The sequence below is a fragment of the Salmo trutta genome, chromosome 22 (genome assembly GCF_901001165.1).
Source record: "Salmo trutta chromosome 22, fSalTru1.1, whole genome shotgun sequence".
Classification (NCBI taxonomy): Eukaryota; Metazoa; Chordata; class Actinopteri; order Salmoniformes; family Salmonidae; genus Salmo; species Salmo trutta.
The window spans coordinates 11203403-11222607 of NC_042978.1; the positions used below are offsets into that span (position 1 = coordinate 11203403).

A 19205-nucleotide genomic window follows, 5' to 3' on the forward strand; every position below is an offset into this window, starting at 1 on the left:
CTTCATACTCATGGCTTCCTCATGTCCTAACTAACTGGATTAATCACTGAAAGGAACTCACATCCATGACGTTGTATTTACATTTACATTTTAGTCATTTAGCAGACGCTCTTATCCACAGCGACTTACAGTAGTGAATGCATACATTTCATTTTCATTTCATACATTTTTTTTTTTTCTTCGTACTTGGCCCCCTGTGGGAATTGAACCCACAACCCTGGTGTTGCAAACACCATGCTCTACCAACTGAGCTACGGGGAAGGTATTTGATTACAGAATATAAATACACCAGAAATCAAGCAACTTAAAACAAACAAATTATTTTTCAAATAACTACAATAAATGAGTCTGAAGAAACAATGTAATTCCTTGAGTACTATGTTGCTATGATTAAGGGAAGAATGATATGGTAGTTCGTCTGTGTGCATTGGCAAACAAAATGGTTGGTGTCTGTGTAGATAAATGACTTAATCTTGAAAACAAGTGACATTTTTTATTTAAGGCAACATTGCATTTAGGTTTTTGAATACAAAAAAAGCGGGGTCAACTACAAAAAAAGATCATCAGAGGACGTGTTTTGAATTCTACAACATTCCCCCCCTTGTACTTTCCCTTTAGATTGTTGAAACTGCCAATAAATGTTAGGCGCATTAAATAGAAGACGAAGTTGAGTGAAATGAGTTTATTGCCATTGACCCAGAATGTCCATTATGACCCGACAGTAGACCTACTTCCTTTGCATGCAAAAAAATAAAATCAAGCCAAACAAGTTGTTCAAAATGCATACCTGCATGCTGTTATTATGACTGTCACATGGACCATAGAAACCATGGTGAGGAACAGTGGAAAAAAACATCCAGTGAATCCACAGGACGTTATACGACTCGAGTTAATAGCAAGAGTCAATACCACATAGACAAGATCGTAGTAGTACATTTGGGCGATTCCTAACTCATCACTGTTTAAATTATTTTTTTTTAAATAAAAGGTCTTTGTGGAAAACCCTGATTTGTCCATTGCAGTGTGTCACCGACAAAGCGAAAATGTTCGGTCCCAAAAAGTTTTGTCACAAAAAGACTGGATAGGTGACAGCAGGAGCAGGTTCTTTCAGTACCGTTTCATGGCACGAGCAGGGGAAAAGTACACCAAATGTATCCATCATTTGAGGTTAATGTCTTTCCGGGAGTTAAACTTGACAGATGTTGTAGATGGTAGGCCTCTCGTTGACTGTGTCCCCCATCACATCATAGCAGCAGTCCTGCTTGTGCAGAGGCAGCTCAGTCATAGGCACACCGTTCTGCATGTTGTGAGAGTTCTGTGTGCCATATGAAGGTTGTGACTAGGGAGGAACACACACACACACACACACACACACACACACACACACACACACACACACACACACACACACACACACACACACACACACACACACACACACACACACACACACACACACACACACACACACACACACACACACACACACACACACATACACACACACACACGCACACACATGCACACGCACACACACAGATCAGTATCTCTGTAATAAGTGACAAACTGCGCAGACTTTGAGGTCTAGATTCACATGACATATTGATTTCAGACTGTTAAATGTGTAACCCTGGCTGGCAGACACATTAAATCAATTTAAGACAATCATTATTGTGTGCAGGGCCTCAAATGTGTAGGGCCTCTGATACCTCCCATGAAAACAGTTCGACATTAGCTTAGGACTATAGCTCAATTGTTATGATGGGGTTGTGGCTAGACAGTGACAGCTGCCTACCTTGCCAGTAGGTCTGCGAGGAAAGTCTTTCTGACATAAGTGGCCGATGATTCCTGCTGCCAGGGCGTCTCCCAGCACGTTGATCATGGTTCGGAATCTGTCCCTGAGAGGACAGGGAATACAAAGGCTCCAGAGGTAACCCTCTCACTCCAACCAAAAAACGTTTGCTTCTGAATGCAGAAATAATTTAAGGTTTCCTTTGACATATGAATGAATTCACTTTTTTAACATAAAATGTTCTGCTGTTTCAGTCACTATTAACATGTGGTATTTGTTCCACTATGTAGATATTGGATGAGTAATTGTTGTCATAGTGAACTTACAGTACCCAGTCGATGGTCACAATGAGAGTGATGTCATCAGGTGGCAGACCCACTGATGTCAGCACAATCACCATGGTGACGAGGCCGGCCTGGGGGATCCCAGCAGCACCTATGCTGGCAGCTGTAGCTGTTATACTTCGAACAGAGACCAACACAATCAATTACTCAGCTAAGAAGGTGCATTACAATATTGTCCTGCTATGGTTAATATGATATGAGCTATACCCTTTAAAAAGTTCAAAAACAGTGACCAAATCTCATCATGAAAAACATCACATTCATTTTGTACAGTGACATTCCCATGTAGTTGTGTGAAACAGGTCATATCAGGATGTTACTTTTTGTGAAATGGTTATAATGATGGCACCCAGAACCAAGACTGTCATGGCAGACTACACCGAACGGTTACTGCATTTGAGTTAGGACTCAAAGTTTCACCCAGTATATGGACTGGGTAGCTTTATGAGAAAGTTTACATGAGAATTGGAGTGATTTGAAACCCCATACATACCTAATGGTGACCAGCTGGCTAAAGTCCAGCTCATAATCGTTGACCTGGGCGATAAAGATGGCCGCCACGGCCTCGTAAAGAGCTGTTCCGTCCATGTTAATGGTGGCGCCCACAGGCAGCACGAAACGCGCTATCTGCCGATCCACATTGCAGTTCTCCAGCAAGCACTTCATAGTAATGGGCAGAGTGGCAGAACTTAAGAGGGAGAGAGTTGAGTTAAGGGACTTTTACCATTCTAACTGATATCCTCTGGATATATTATTGTTTGTTTTCCTCCTTTGGGAATAGTTTCGTTTACACTACCGGTACTTAATTACAACAATCAGCTTTCATGCTTTTTTTTGTACATTTAGGCTATTATTCTCTTAATGCATTTCTGTTCTTGACTGTTCGCCTCTAAACACCATACCGTGGATCAATAGCAACATGATGCAGATGCATTTGAGTAAGTTTTAAGAGTTTCAAAGAAAGTGTTTGAAACTGGAGATGATCAATCAAACATTACAATGTTTATAAGGAACCTTTTTCATGCATTCAGCTCAACCCTCTGGGACAGTGTTCTTCACACCTAGACCTGGAGGGCCACAGTGTTTGCAAGATTTTGTCCCAACCCAGCACTAACACACCTGAATCAAATGAATCAGGTGTTATATGACTCAGCTGAATGGGGGGGGGGGGGGGGGGGTCACTTTAATTTCAAATCAGGGGGTGAACTGAAATTCTAATCACAAATTGAAAAAAGTCAATTTCCGATTCAACATGAGTTTAATGTCAATTCACTTCCTGAATTAAGAAAGGAATTGACCCCAACCCAGGTTGTTGGTTGCACACTGCAGCCCTGCACACTACAGCCCTCCAGGACAGTGAAAAAGGTCATTGTTTAATGAGAAAATAGGACACAGACAGACCTTGAGGAGGTGGCCAGTGCTATGACCAAGGCTTGAAGCAGGCCTCTGATGAAAGTGAAAGGGTTTTTCCGAGTCAGGATGAGGTAGAAGAAGGGGAGGAGGATGAGGCCGTGGACAAAAAGCCCGGCAAGAACAGTGACGGTGTACCAGCCCAGCTTCTTCCCAAGAGTAGATGGGTCCTGCATGTCCAGGATTTTTCCAGCTACGAGGAATATGATCCCAAATGGAAAATACCTGTCCGGAAATTAAAAAAGGAAGAACTGTGTTTCACTGTTGGTCAAGAAACACCTCCAAAGACTTTCTATACAACCTACATGTAACTGCCAAAATAAAGGAAACACCAACATAAAGTGTCTTAATAGGGCGTTGGGCCACCATGAGCCAGAATAGCTTCAATGCACCTTAGCATAGATTCTATTGGACGGATGTAACACCATTCTTCCACAAGAAATTCCATAATTTTGTGTTTTGTTGATGGTGGTGGAAAAGGATATCTCAGGCGCTATTAAAGAATCTCCCATAAGGGTTCAATTGGGTTAAGAGCTGGTGACGTAGGTGGCCATGGCATATGGTTTATATCGTTTAAATGCTCATCAAACCATTCAGTGACCACTCGTGGCCTGGGGATGGGGGCACTGTCATCCTATGGGGTCATAGCCATGACAGACAAAATAGTGGCCTGCCCAGCATTTTTATACCATTTATACACACTAAGCATGAAGGGATGTTAACTGCTTAATTAACTCAGAAACCACACCTGTGTGGAAGCACCTGCTTTCAATATATCCCTCATTTACTCAAGTGTTTCCATCATTTGGGCAGTTACCTATAGGTCAAATGTGTTTTTCCTAATGAGCAGTTTCCACCCAGTAAAACAGAATAAAAATAAATAAATTGTAATTTATATCATGCTATGTATTGTGAAAACTGTATTCACAAAAAAAGAAAACAAAAATTGCCCTGTTGTCTCATGTGAGTTTATTCCTGCCTCTAAAAACATGTCAGAGCCAAGAGCCATTCAAGTCTTTGAGGTCGGTCCTATATCAGCAGAACCTCTGTGGTAAGTGACATCATCCAATATGGCCGGGCCAGTTTCAGGTAAACCTGAGCTGCATGCAATGTGCCTAATGACTGTATATATATATATATAAATAAATGGACAAAGCCATCGATCACATGACACCATTCACTTATGTGAAGACTCAATAGCACATTGAAGCCAAATGAAATTGGTTAAGATGGCGTCTCATGGAGACATAATATTGTTGTCACTAGTTACCATAGCCACAAAGTCAAAACTGGCTATATCATAAAAATTCATGATTTATTTTGTTGCTTTTTGATTCTAATTTAAGGTTAGGGTTAAACATTGTGGTTAAGGTTAGGTTTAAAATCTGATTTTAAGAAGATACATTTTAGAAATAGGCAGGGTTTAGCCATAATTCTGACTATGTGGCTGTGGTAACTAGTGACGGCACAGTTTGAAATACTCAAGGAAGTGACGTTGCAGGCTAGCTTTAGTGCCCCTCTCATTGAGTTACTCAAGTTGAAGGCCGACTGGGGTACTGCAAGCTGCCATTAGCAACTAAATGATCAATTATTGGTACCATGGTTGTATTCGATTTTACCCAAAGATTGACCCCGAAGATTGTCATTTTTTCCAGTCACTATAATGGGGGATCCTGTTTTCTGCAAACAATGCCTACAGTATCGCGGTCGACCTTGAACCGCTGTGGCTTCAATGAGAGGGGCCATTCATTCTGCCCTGGTGGTGCCAGAGGTCCCTGGGATAGGTCACTGTTGACCCTGAGCACAGGGTGAGCTACTCCTGCTCGACTAATCCTTGGCATGTGCAGTTCACTGCTGGGTGGAACGAAGCAAGACCCGTCGCCTGACTTCTCCACCACAGCTTGACCACAAGACAATGACCCCTTTCTCACCACATGCCCGTGTACAGGTCGTAACCTCAGAAAATCACACTGAATGGACATCAAATCCACAAACCTGGTGTTGCCATTCTCTAACCCACTGAGCCAGTGGAACCATGATAATGTAAACTATTTACAAAGCTCGTCCCCCACTTACCAAACAGCAGTGTTGATGATTTTCATGACACATTCGTTGATACACTGACACAAGTTAACTAGTGGTGCTCCTCTCTCGCCTATTTTCCCCAGTAACAGCCCTAAAAAAGCAAAATTAAAATGATTTAGAGATGGAGATGGATTAGAGATGGATACATATACAGTTGAAGTCGGAAGTTTACATACACTTAGGTTGGAGTCATTAAAACTCGTTTTACAACCACTCCACAAATTTGTTGTTAACAAACTATAGCTTTGACAAGTCGGTTAGGACATCTACTTTGTGCATGACACAAGGAATTTTTCCAACAAATGTTTACAGACAGATTATTTCACTTATTTTATCACAATTATTTCACTTACTGTATCACAATTCCAGTGGGTCACAAGTTTACATACACTAAGTTGACTTTGCCTTTAAACAACTTGTAAAATTCCAGAAAAATATGTCATGGCTTTAGAAGCTTCTGATAGGCTAACTGACATAATTTCAGTCAATTGGAGGTGTACCTGTGGATGTATTTCAAGGCCTACCTTCAAACTCAGTGCCTCTTTGCTTCATGGGGAAATCAAAAGAAATCAGCCAAGACCTCAGAAAAAAAATTGTAGACCTCCACAAGTCTGGTTCATCCTTGGGAGCAATTTCCAAATGCCTGAAGGTACTACGTTCATCTGTACAAACAATAGTACGCAAGTATAAACACCATGGGACCACGCAGGCGTCATACCACTCAGGAAGGAGACGCGTTCTGTCTCCTGGAGATGAACGTACTTTAATGCGAAAAGTGCAAATCAATCCCAGGACAACAGCAAAGGACCTTGTGAAGATGCTGGAGGAAACAGGTACAAAAGTATGTATATCCACAGTAAAACGAGTCCTATATCGACAAAACCTGAAAGGCCACTCAGCAAGGAAGAAGCCACTGCTCCAAAACCGCCAAAAAAAAGCCAGACTACGGTTTGCAACTGCACATGGGGACAAAGATCGTACTTTTTGGAGAAATGTCCCTGGTCTGATGAAACAAAAATAGAACTGTTTGGTCATAATGACCATCATTATGTTTGGAGGAAAAAGGGGGAGGTTTCCAAGCCGAAGAACACCATTCCAACCGTGAAGCATGGGGGTGGCAGCATCATGTTGTGGGGGTGCTTTGCTGTAGGAGGGACTGGTGCACTTCACAAAATAGATGGCATCATGAGAAAGTAAAATTATGTGGATATATTGAAGCAACATCTCAAGACATCAATCAGGAAGTTAAAGCTTGGTCGCAAATGGGTCTTCCAAATGGACAATGACGCCAAGCAGACTTTCAAAGTTGTGGTAAAATGGCTTAAGAACAACAAAGTCAAGGTACTGGAGTGGCCATCACAAAGCCCTGATCTCAATCCTATAGAAAATTTGTGGGCAAAACTGAAAAAACGTGTGCGAGCAATGAGGCCTACAAACCTGACTCAGTTACACCAGCTCTGTCAGGAGGAATGGGCCAAAATTCACCCAAATTATTGTGGGAAGCTTGTGGAAGGCTACCCAAAACGTTTGACCCAAGTTAAACAATTTAAAGGCAATGCTACCAAATACTAATTGAGTATATGTTAACTTCTGACCCACTGGGAATGTGATGAAAGAAATAAAAGCTGAAATAAATCATTCTCTCTACTATTTACATTCTTAACATAAAGTGGTGATCCTAACTGACCTAAATCAGGGAATTTCTACTAGGATTAAATGTCAGGAATTGTGAAAAACTGAGTTTAAATGTATTTGGCTAAGGTGTATGTAAACTCCCAACTTCAACTGTAGCATTGATACAGAAAAGAAGAAAAAAGAAAACAGAAGATAAACTGTCTTTACCCATGGTGGCAGAGAAGATGACGATCCCCAGCACGTTCATCTGTTGGTTGCTGCCAGCTCTGGTCTTGTAGTGAATGTCAGGGGGTGGAGTGAGCTCCAGGAACACGGTCCGACCAGTGGGACCACTATCGTCAGGCATGATGTACACAAAGTTGGGCTGCACTGTGACCCTGGGGACTTTCAGGATACGGACCAGATCTGTTTTGTACTGGATCAATAAGAACATTACAGATGACGAAGGTGATTTAAAGTCCAATACCCATGAGCTGTAGGGATTTGTCTTGACTTGTTAATCACTACCAATGGAAGATCTTCTATGTCTGGCATATTATTAAATAAACAATGGTACAGTGCCTATAGAAAGTATTCATACCCCTTGACGTGTTGCACATTTTCTTGTGTTACAACTTGAATTCAAAATGAATTAGATAAATAAAAAATCTCACCCATCTACACAATACCCCATAACAAAGTGAAAACCAGTTTTTAGAAATGTTTGCAAATTTATTGAAAATGAAATACAGAAATATCTCATTTACATAAGTATTCACACCCCTGAGTCAATACATGTTAGAATCACCTTTTGCAGCGATTACAGCTGTGAGTCTTTTAAGAGGTAAGTCTGTAAGAGCTTTGCACACCTAAATTGTACAATATTTGTACATTATTCTTTAAAGAATTCTTCAAGCTCTGTCAAGTTGGTTGTTGATCATTGCTAGACTGCCATTTTCAAGTCTTGTCATAGGCTTTCAAGACGATTTAAGTCAAAACTGTAACTAGGCCACTCAAGAACATTCAATGACGTCTTGGTAAGCAACTCCTATGTATATTTGGCCTTGTATTTTAGGTTATTGTCCTGCTGAAAGGTGAATTTGTCTATCAGTGTCTGTTGGAAAGCACACTGAGAAAGCTTTTCCTCTAAAATTTTGCCTGCGCTTAGCTCTATTCGGTTTCTTTTTATCTTAAAAATCTCCCTAGCCCTTGCCGATTACAAGCATATCCATAACATGATGCAGCCACCACCATGCTTGAAAATATGAAGAGTGGCACTCAGTGATGTGTTGTGTTGGATTTTCCCAAAACATAACGCTTTGTATTCAGGATATAAAGTTAATTTCTTGCCCACATTTTTTGCAGTTTTACTTTAGTGCCTTATTGCAAATAGGATGCATGTTTTGGAATATTTGTTATTCTGTGGAGGCTTCCTTCTTTTCACTGACATGTGGGTTAGTATTGTGGAGTAACTACAATGTTGTTGATCCATCCCCAGTTTTCTCCTATAACAGCCATTAAAAGTTTCCTTCCTTTCCGGAAACTGAGTAAGGAAAAACACCTGCATCTTTGTAGTGACTGGGTTTATTTATACACCACCCAAAGTGTAATTAATAACTTCACCATACTCAAAGTGATATTCAATGGCTGATTTTTATTTTATTTTTACCCATCTACCTATAAGTGCCCTTCTTTGCGAGGCATTGGAAAACCTCCCTGGTCTTTGTAGTTGAATCTGTGTTTGAAATTCACTACTCAACTGAGGGACCTTACAGATCATTTTATGTTTGGGGTACAGAGATGAGGTAATCATCCAAAATGCATGTTAACAGTTAGCGTACAATTCTACGGCCCCGCGGAAACCTAATTAACCTAATTCAAAAATCCCCATCAAAATCCGTCTGTTTAAACTATCGATATCTGCCATGGGCTCAATCCATCGCATCTGCCGATATCGCCCTTCCGCATCTACGGTGAAAGGTGGCAGAGCTGGAGCGGTGTTTGTCAGACCATGAGACTTCCCGAAAATCGGTCTTCTCACGAAAAGTCTGTAGCGTCCGAACTGTTTGGCCTACAAACTCTCACGAACACGGTGGTGGATGTTCTCTACGACCCCCACAAGCGTCACGGGACTCATCTGAAGTTGGTACAGCCTCTTCTGCCAACATCTGTGTGCAGTGTACGAACAGTTTGGGATACACACTAACACACTCTGTGGAAAGGTGAGACTCTCACAAGCATCTACATGTCGGTTGTATTGCTCTATTAAACAAATCTTTCCCCCTGAACTTATTTAGGCTCGCCATAACAAAGGGGTTGAATACTTATTGACTAAAGACATTTCAGCTTTTCATTTTTAATGAATTTGTAAAAATGTCTAAAAACATAATTCCACTTTGACATTATGAGGTATGGTGACACACAATCTTAATTTAATATATTTAAAATTCAGGCTGTAGCACAATAAAATATAGAAAAAGTCAGGGGGTGTGAATACTTCCTGAAGTGACTCTATATGTGTCATACTGTACATTAGCATTGGTCTGGTGTTACCTGTTGAAATGTCGCCTCAATAAGATTGGAAGGAACCATATTCCTGTAAAAAGACAATGTTATGATTTAGCTTAGCATGTTGATATGTTGGAGCATACAGTAAGGGTAAAACGCATGGCCAATCATTCCTGATCAAGGTCAAGGGTCAAGGGTAATTATTTCCGTATAAGAGGGAATCATAATAATACCAACTTGATAAGTATGATCATGAATAACATGCTTTTTCAACCTTTTGAATCAAATTAAATCAAAGTTTATTTGACATGTGCGCCGAATACAACAGGTGTAGACCTTACAGCGAAATGCTTACTTACAGGCTCTAACTAATCGTGCAAAAAAGGTGTTAGGTGAACAATAGGTAAGTAAAGAAATAAAACGACAGTAAAAAGACAGGCTATATACAGTAGCGAGGCTATAGAAGTATTGTTACAGTCATTTGTGAGCCATTTGTAATTTGTGAGCCGTGCAAAGGAAAGTGGTCCCCTGCAGTCTAATCATTGATGTGTATTCCACAGAATGTATATAAGTGATGAATACACCTTTTGATGTATGTCTGCATAAAGTGCAGCTTTTTGACAATACAAACAAATTTTATGAAATGAAGTATTTTAAGGTTTAAAGTGTTCACATGGGCCAAACTATTACTATGCCTCTGCAAAGAAATGAAGAACTTGTGAAGTGTCTTCGTTTTACATCAGTGAACACAGTAGAGGCAATTTGCCCCCCCCCCCGTTTATCAGTTTTTACTCTGGCTCTCCTCTATTCCTCTCTTTACTCTGCAGTGTCAGAGGTCGAATATATAAGTGGACGAAGAGGGCAGACGACTCCTGTGAGGGCCCTTAAAAGAGGGAAGTACTTTCAGACAGGCACGAGCCAGAAGCCCTCCTGACGTATGCCGGTGAAGCAATCCTCCACCAAGATCATTTGTATCCCCACTGTTCATGACTGGGTTAATCTGTAAATCATCCCTTTTGGACTACTGTCATTTTAACTGGATTGTGTGTTTACGTCCCAACCTCCTGAGATGGTTGTTTCTACTGCATAGTACTACCAAGCATAGACAACAATAGCTAGTAGCATGCCTTTCAGGCCTATAGTACTGTACTTAACAGGACTGGAGTCAATATATCCTAATTCGATAAAAAAAAACAGGGCGAAAAAACGCTTTGAATTTACATGACAAAGTTACATGTCTTTATCATATTTATTTATTTGTATTCATTTACATTTTTAAATTGAATAATTACCAGAAGTAGGTATTTGGACTGGAATGCCTACTGAAGTTCTTAATTTTAGCGAAGAAAATGAAAATTTTGATTAACACCCAAACAATAGATCTCACTTTAAGATATAGGCTTGGACTTCAGCATGTCTTGGTTATTTCAGAACATTCAAACCCCACTGTGATTTGGACTGACTTTAGATATGAGTTTGATGTGAGATTCTGGTAATGTATTGTTGTTAGACTGGATATACAGTATAGGCTGTTTTTAAAACTACAGATACTTTTTTTTTGCTTGAGAATGCTGGTGTGAGACTCTAGATGTACGTTGTAACTAAACTGAAGCCGGTATTCAAGCAATTGTAGACAGTGGATTTCCGGTTAATGCTGTAGGAATTGTGTTGGATTTGCACAGCACTTCTGTATGGAGGGAGTTGACACTTGACATACAGTGAGCTCCAAAAGTATTAGAACAGTGAAAATGTTGTTGTTGTTTTGGCTCTGTACTCCAGCACTTTGGATTTGAAATGATACAATGAATATGAGGTTAAAGTGCAGACTGTCAGCTTTAATTTGAGGGTATTTTCATCCATATCGGGTGAACAGTTTAGAAATTACGTCACTTTTTGTACATAACCCCCCCCCGTTTTAGAGGACCAAAAGTATTGGGACAAATTCACTTATGTGTATTGAATTAGTCAAAAGTTTAGTATTTGGTCCCATAATCCTAGCACGCAATGACTCCATCAAGCTTGTGACTCTACCAACTTGGATGCATTTGCTGTTTGTTTTGATTGTGTTTCAGATCATTTTGTTCCCAATAGAAATGAATGGTATTTATGCCTCTAACTTTTTCACTCATCATTATTCATGGTAGCATCCACATTAATGTAGAAGTGTTTAGAAACATATTGTATTCTTATTTACAATAAAAGTGACTCCAAAATGACACAATACATTATTTACCATTCATTTCTATTGGGCACAAAATAATCTGAAACACAACCAAAACAAACAGCAAATGCATCTAACAAATTTGTAGAGTCACAAGCTTGATGTAGTCATTGCGTGCTAGGAATATGGGACCAAATACTTAAGTTTTTACTACTCTAATATACATGTAAGTGAATTTGTCCCAATACTTTTGGTACAGTAAAATGGGGGGGACTCTGTCATTTCTAAATGGTTTACCCGATATGGATGAAAATACAGTGAAATTAAAGCTGACAGTCTCCACTTTAACCTTTTAGTCATTATATCACTTCAAATCCAAAGTGCTGGAGTACAGAGCCAAAACAACAACACAATTGTCACTGTCCCAATACAGTGGAGCTCACTGTAGAAACTGGCAGTCTGGTTGTGGGTGCTAGATTTGCCGCCAGCACTGAATGGGGCCATGCCACAGGACTGCCGGTTTCTAAATCTAGTCTCAACTCCCTTCATCCAAGACACACTGCTGTAACAAATCCAACTTACTGCAGAAAGCACTTTCTGGAAATCAATATCTGGAGTCTGTGACTGAGGACTGCCTTCCATCTGGCCACTCTACCATAAAGGGGATGATGTTTGGGGGTGAGGGTGCTGTGATTTTTTTGCCCGCGCTACATAGGGCTACATAGGGCTACATTGGTCCGCTAATGCAGGACTAGTAAAGGCCAAGTGCACTACTTAAGAGAAAAATTAAATGTTCAAAAATATATATATATATTTTTGTATTAATAAAAATAATATATTCAAATTTTTCAGGGGGTGCTGCAGCACCTTCAGCACCCCGACTTCCCGTGGCTATGTCTGCAATTGATTGAATACTGTCTTAGGTTTTGCGTCCAATAAGTCTGAAGATATTGGTTGTTCCTAGACTATATGTATTGTATATTGTTTGTCCCTAAACTGAAGATATACAGTGCATTCAGAAAGTATTCAGACCCCTTGGCCTTTTCCACATTTTGTTATGTTACAGCCCTATTCTAAAATTGATTAAATTGTTTGTTTTTCCTCATCAATCTACACACAATACTCAATAATGAGAAAGCAAAAACAGGTTTTCAGAACTGTTTGCAAATGTATAAAATAAAAAAACTGAAATATCACATTTACATAAGTAAACGCTACAAGGTTGGCACACCTGCATTTGGGGAGTTTCTCCCATTCTTCTCTGCAGATCCTCTCAAGCTCGATCAGGTTGGAGAGGAGCTTTGCTGCACAGCTATTTTAAGGTCTCTCCAGAGATGTTCGATCGGGTTCAAGTCCGGGCTCTGGCTGGGCCACTCAAGGACATTCAGAGACTTGTCTCGAAGCCACTCCTGCGTGGTCTTGGCTGTGTACTTAGGGTCGTTGTCCTGTTAGAAGGTGAACCTTCACCCCAGTCTGAGGTCCTGAGCGCTCTGGAGCAGATTTTCATCAAGGATCTCTCTGTACTTTGCTCCGTCCATCTTTCCCTCGATCCTGACTAGTCTACCAGTCCCACCTGCTGAAAAACATACCCACATCATGATTCTGCCACCACCACGCTTCACAGTAGGGGTGGTACCAGGTTTCCTCCAGACGTGACACTTGGCATTTAGGCCAAATAGTTCAATCTTGGTTTCATTAGACCAGAGAATATTGTTTCTCATGGTCTGAGAGTCCTTTAGGTGACTTTTGGCAAACTCCAAGTGGGTTGTCATGTGCCTTTTACTGAGGAGAGGCTTCCAACTGGCCACTCTACCATAAAGGCCTGATTGGTGGAGCGCTGCAGAGATGGTTGTCCTTCTGGAAGGTTCTCCCATCTCCACAGAGGAACTCTGGAGCTCTGTCAGAGTGACCATTGGGTTCTTGGTCACCTCCCTGACCAAGGCCCTTCTCCCCAGATTGCTCAGTTTGGCCAGGCGGCCAGCTCTAGGAAGAGTCTTGGTGGTTCCAAACTTCTTCCATCTAGGAATGATGGAGGTCACTGTGTTCTTGGGGACCTTCAATGCTGCAGAAATGTTTTTGTACTCTTCCTCAGATCTGTGCCTTGACACAATCCTGTCCCGGAGCTCTACGGACAATTCCTTCAACCTCATGGCATGGTTTTTGCTCTGACATGTACTGCCAACTGTGGGACCTTATATAGAAAGGTGTGTGCCTTTCCAAATTATGTCCAATCAATTGAATTTACCACAGGTGTACTCCCAGGAAGTTGTAGAAACATCTCAAGGATGATCAATGATCAATGGAAACAGGATGCAAATGAGCTCAATTTTGAGTCTCATAGTAAAAGGGCTGAATACATTTCTATTTTTGATTTTTAGAAATTGGTAGAAATGTCTTAACCTGTTTTCGCTTTGTCATTATGGGGTATGGTGTGTAGATGGATGAGAATTGTATTCTTATTTAATCCATTTTAAAATAAGGCTGTAACGTAACAAAATGTGTAAAAATGAATGGGGTCTGAATACTTTCCAAATGCACTGTAGCAGGGCCATTCCACGTCCCTTTGATATTTGAAGTAGAAATCGCGCTTCAGTTTTGCTTCTGGTTTATCTTTATTGGTCACTCACCTAATGAGATCTAGCAAGGCATCAGCAGAAGTCATGACGGGCCCTCCTCCTAGCCTGATGCTGTCCATCTCAGTGCCCACCCCGGGCTTGATGATGATCACCAGCAGGATACCCACCACCACCGCAATGAAGGTGGTCCACAGGTAGTAGGTCACAGTGAGAACACCCACACGACAACAGGCTTTGGACTCCATAGACGACAGGCCTGACATTAAACTGTAGAGAGAGAAAGGAGAGAGAGGATTGGTTAGGGCGAAATAATGAAAACATGCAATAAAAATGGCCCAATAATTGCTCAGGTGCCTAAATTGGTACTCAAATATGGTTCCATTCTAGTGAGTGATTAAAGGAAACTAAGGAGAATGACCGGGAGAGAGTGTGGACCTAAGTGAGATCTAGTGAACATTTCTATTGAAGTGGCAGAAGGACACCTTTTCAAGTGTTTGTTGTAAGTACTACTTCCTATACTACCTAACCAAACATAGCAGGCATAAAATAAATGCCTGAAACTAGATCCCCTACATACTGGTATTGACAAGAAGAAGAAAAAACTGTGGGGGGAGGTTCTCTTCTGCACTGTTCAACCAATCCAGTAAATGTGGAGGAGGAGTTAAGATGAAGCGTCGCCTTGAGCGTCGCCTTGTTTCCATTTCCCCTGAAAACCGGAATATCTGGTTTTTGGGGAATTGGCAGAGGCTATATACTATCTGACAGTTGTAATATAACTGGAACCTGTCATATTATGTCGACCATATGGAATCTACTGAAATCTGGCTTCTAAAGTCTTGTTTTGTTGTAATGTTTTAGGCCCCATTCAACTTGAATGAAGATGTGATATCATTACCTGTCTATATGGGGTAGCTACTATCATTGGGTGCGGTGTGATGACAACATCAAAAGTCGTCCTGCAGTCAGCATTCTCTCCAATTCATTTAACACCTAGTCCAGTTATGCATTTTTCTCAAAAGTCACTTTTGAGGCGGGTTCTTTTTTGTGGTGTGTGAAGTATATTCAATCAACAAGAGGAATTCACAGTGAACATCAAATTATACTTTTATTACTATATTACTGGTTGAATATGCAACCATATTAATGGAAAGGAGTTGACATTAAAGATGTTACCTGGACGTGATGAGGGGGAGGATCAGCATTTTGAGCACTCTCATGAGAAGTTCTCCAGGGAATGAAAAATAAATCTTAGCCTGGAGGGGAAATCAGAAGAAACATTCATGTTAATTAAGTAGGGATGAAGCACTCACTCCAAAGCAGTGGCAGCTGGTGACTTAACACATTTGAGGAGGATGATTGTTGGGAAAAAAATGGCACCTTCAAACATATTCCAAAACTTCTCTTTCCACAGGAGACCCTTTACAATAGTTGGACAGATATTTTTGTTTCAAGTATTCCTTTCTTCTAGAAAAAAGTGCCCATCAGCACACACTTGGGTGAATGTCAAAAGCCTTTTGCTTGATTCTTCGTGTCCTCTCTCCTAGATTCCTTCTCAAACCACCAAAAGAAGGTCAGGAGAACATGATAGAAGATCAAATGTTCCTTCTCCTCCAATGCTCCTTCTCCTTCAATGTTTTGAGAAGGGAAATTGAGGAAAAGGCTTTTCAGATTCACCCCTTGTGAAAAGGTGGAAGGTTGTTCTTGGTTTTCAAAATAGTAAAGAAATAACTGTGAATAATATTGGTTGATTCAATCTGGTTCATAGGTATGGACTATTACCTTTTGCATTACAATATCACAACACTGCTTTACATCAGTCATTGGTGTTGATAAAAATGATAAATCAACGTGGTTTAAAATGTTTGGATGGCACTGATGGGTCTCAGAGCCATCTATGACTATAAGTGACTCAGATATACTGAACAAAAATATAAACGCAACATGCAACAATTTCAACGTTTTTCCTGAGTTGCAGTTCACATAAGGAAATCAGTCAATATAAATACATTGATTAGGCCCTAATCTATGCATTTCACATGACAGGGCAGGGGCACCGCCATGGGTGAGCCTGGGGGGGGGGGCATAGGCCCACCCACTTGACAGCCAGGCTCAGCCAATCAGAATCTGTTTTCCCCCTCAAAAGAGCTTTATTACAGACAGAAATACTCCCCCCCCTCTGATGATCCCGCAGATGAAGAAGCTGAATGTGGAGGTCCTGAGCTGGCGTGGTTACACGTGGTCTTCAGTTTTAAGGTCGGTTGGACATACTGCCAAATTCTTTAAAATGGCGTTCTCTGACAACCACTCTGGTGGACATTCTTGCAGTCAGCATGCCAATTGCACGCTCCCTCAAAACTTGAGACGTCTGTGGCATTGTGTTGTGTGACAAAACTGCACATTTTAGTGGCCTTTTATCGCCCCCAGCACAAGGTGCATCTGTGTAATGATCATGCGGTTTAATCAGCTTCTTGATATACCACACCTGTCAGGTGGATGGATTATCTTGACAAAGGATAAGATGCTCACAAACAGGGATGTACAGTAAACAAATTTGTCCACAAAATGTGAGAGAAATAAGCTTTTTGTACATATGGAACATTTCTGGGATACTTTATTCAGCACATGGGACCAGCACTTTACATGTTGTGTTTATATGTTTGTTGAGTGTAGTTCTTGGTAGTAACACGCACAGTAATTTCCTCAGGTTAAACCTCCACTGACTTACAAACATCAGCTTTGGGTCATGCGTCACCTCACACCTATGATTATCGAGTACACTTTAGGCCATGTTTGCTTTCGCAAGCCAAGTCTGTCTGAGATCAAATAATCCCCTCTTCTCCTGACAGGACTGAGCTTGGATTGACCCCAAATATCTACTGTTCTGAACATTGCATTCCTTTTGTCTTCATGTAAAAGTGGACAGGAAGGGCGTGATAATGTGGGCATGCGATACCTATCCTTCTTTACCTTATGAGCACCATAGATGGCCTATAACTCTCTAGGTGTCTACTGTTGCTCTCCAACAATATGCTGCATTTATTTTTCTGAAGCCAGTAATCGGTTCACCATCAATGGTCTAGATTAGAATTTATTCTGCCACAAAATGCGTTGAAACTGCTACATTTGCATCAGCGGAGAACTTTCCTCTCAGGAACTGAAACACGTTGCTGAGTAGAGGTCATTAACTCCTTCCCTAACAACCACTTTTTCAATCAAGGGGATGAATGCATGCTACCAGGGCTGCTCTTCTAGCGGTGCGCTGGCTCTCTGTTGCTATAACAATTAACGCACACCACTTTTCAGGTTCCAGTCCCATCATTTGCTGATGGTGTCGTGCACTAGAAGCTTCTCTCAATGGTCCATTACGTCTGCCGGTTGATGTTCTCCAATGCAAACAGGAGCTCTATCGGGCGTTTAAGTGGAACACTTTCACGGATCCGCCTCATCCGAAAAGAGAGAGATATATTCAAACACAGAAATGTATGCACTGCCAAGGGAGACATATGGACCTGGCAGGCTGGCACTTCAAATAATCAAGGAGCATTTGCACATGCATCCGACTTTGTGATAAAGAACCACGTACCTGGGTAGAGAGATGGCTCCCTCTCAACATGAACCCCAGGAGACAGCCGGCCAACACGGCAAAAACCGAGAGCGTCAGCAAGCCGTTGAGCTTCAGGTACCCCCTCAGCCACTGTTTCAAGTCAACGACGAAAGTCCCATGTAAAGATGTCTTGACACGTTCGTACATGGGTTTCCCCCCAGAGTCTCCTCTTGGAGAATAGGAACTATTGTTGTACCGTGTTTCCTTTCCATCTGTGGGCAGTAGTAGCTCCTCCATAGTGCCAAGTCCTTCACTGGGAAGACAGTCAACTTCTTCTGGAGGGGGCAATTCATTTAGCTTACATGGGGATTAAGCCATCATGGATTGTGAAGAGTGAATGGCAGCCAGCCAAAGCCCACAGTTAGGGAGAATGTGGGACTAAGAGGCTTACAAGCATGTAATAACATCTAACAAGTATTTGTTGTTCGGTAGCAGGCTGCCATGCTTTTGAACTTCATTGTTTATATCTTGTCATCTCAATCAATCATCACATTTACTTATAAAGTCCCTTTTACTTCAGTTGTCACAAAGTGCTGTATTACAGTAACACAGCCTAGACCTCAAAGAGCAAGCAGAGGTGGAAGCAGAAGCACAGTGGAAAAATTAGGCTGATAATGGAGGATTCATCCTCTTCTAGCTGTTCTGGGTAGTCTTCCGGGTCACCTGCTACAACCTTGCTTTTCGCAAAACCTTTCACTTTCTTGGACGAGTTATAGGCTACTGAGGGAAAAGATTTGACATCCCATGAATCATGGATTTCATGTAGTAATAGTGTAAAAGGATTCAAGGATGACATGAAGTCTGTCCCAACTTATCCAGAACATTACCTGGTGGAAAGCAGCATAGAGCTGAGATTGGTCCATGGTTCTCACAACCCTTTCACCACCATCTGGCCTCTTTATTTTGCTGTTTGAACAGCCTCTATGCTGATGTCTCTCTAATGAACCTGCTATTCTTAGAATGCAGAAGGCTCCCATGCCGGCGCTAACTTCACAGCTTAATGAGATTTCCCCTTGTTTGGAAATGGCTCCTGATCGTCGTCATGGCTAGATTTACTTCAATACAATATGTCCTCTATTGTCATTGGTCAAATGTAATACTACTAGCCACC

The 19205-nt window shown here is 41.2% G+C and overlaps 1 protein-coding gene and 1 long non-coding RNA gene across 2 annotated transcripts; one reads left to right on the forward strand and one right to left on the reverse strand.

The window, feature by feature from the left end:
• Positions 1–479: 479 nt before the first annotated feature.
• On the reverse strand, positions 480–18338 carry LOC115158070 (excitatory amino acid transporter 5). Its single transcript, XM_029706571.1, has 11 exons — positions 18074–18338; positions 15664–15743; positions 14542–14757; positions 9799–9841; positions 7474–7681; positions 5623–5722; positions 3538–3771; positions 2630–2824; positions 2119–2253; positions 1796–1898; positions 480–1339 (listed from the first exon to the last, which is right to left on the reverse strand). Exons 1-11 carry the CDS (start codon positions 18329–18331, stop codon positions 1187–1189), a joined length of 1725 nt encoding a protein of 574 aa, XP_029562431.1. The 5' UTR covers positions 18332–18338; the 3' UTR covers positions 480–1186.
• LOC115158071 (uncharacterized) lies at positions 9157–11322 on the forward strand. The gene is made up of 2 exons (XR_003868616.1): positions 9157–9467; positions 10581–11322. It is a non-coding gene; the product is annotated as an uncharacterized LOC115158071 (long non-coding RNA).
• Positions 18339–19205: the final 867 nt, after the last annotated feature.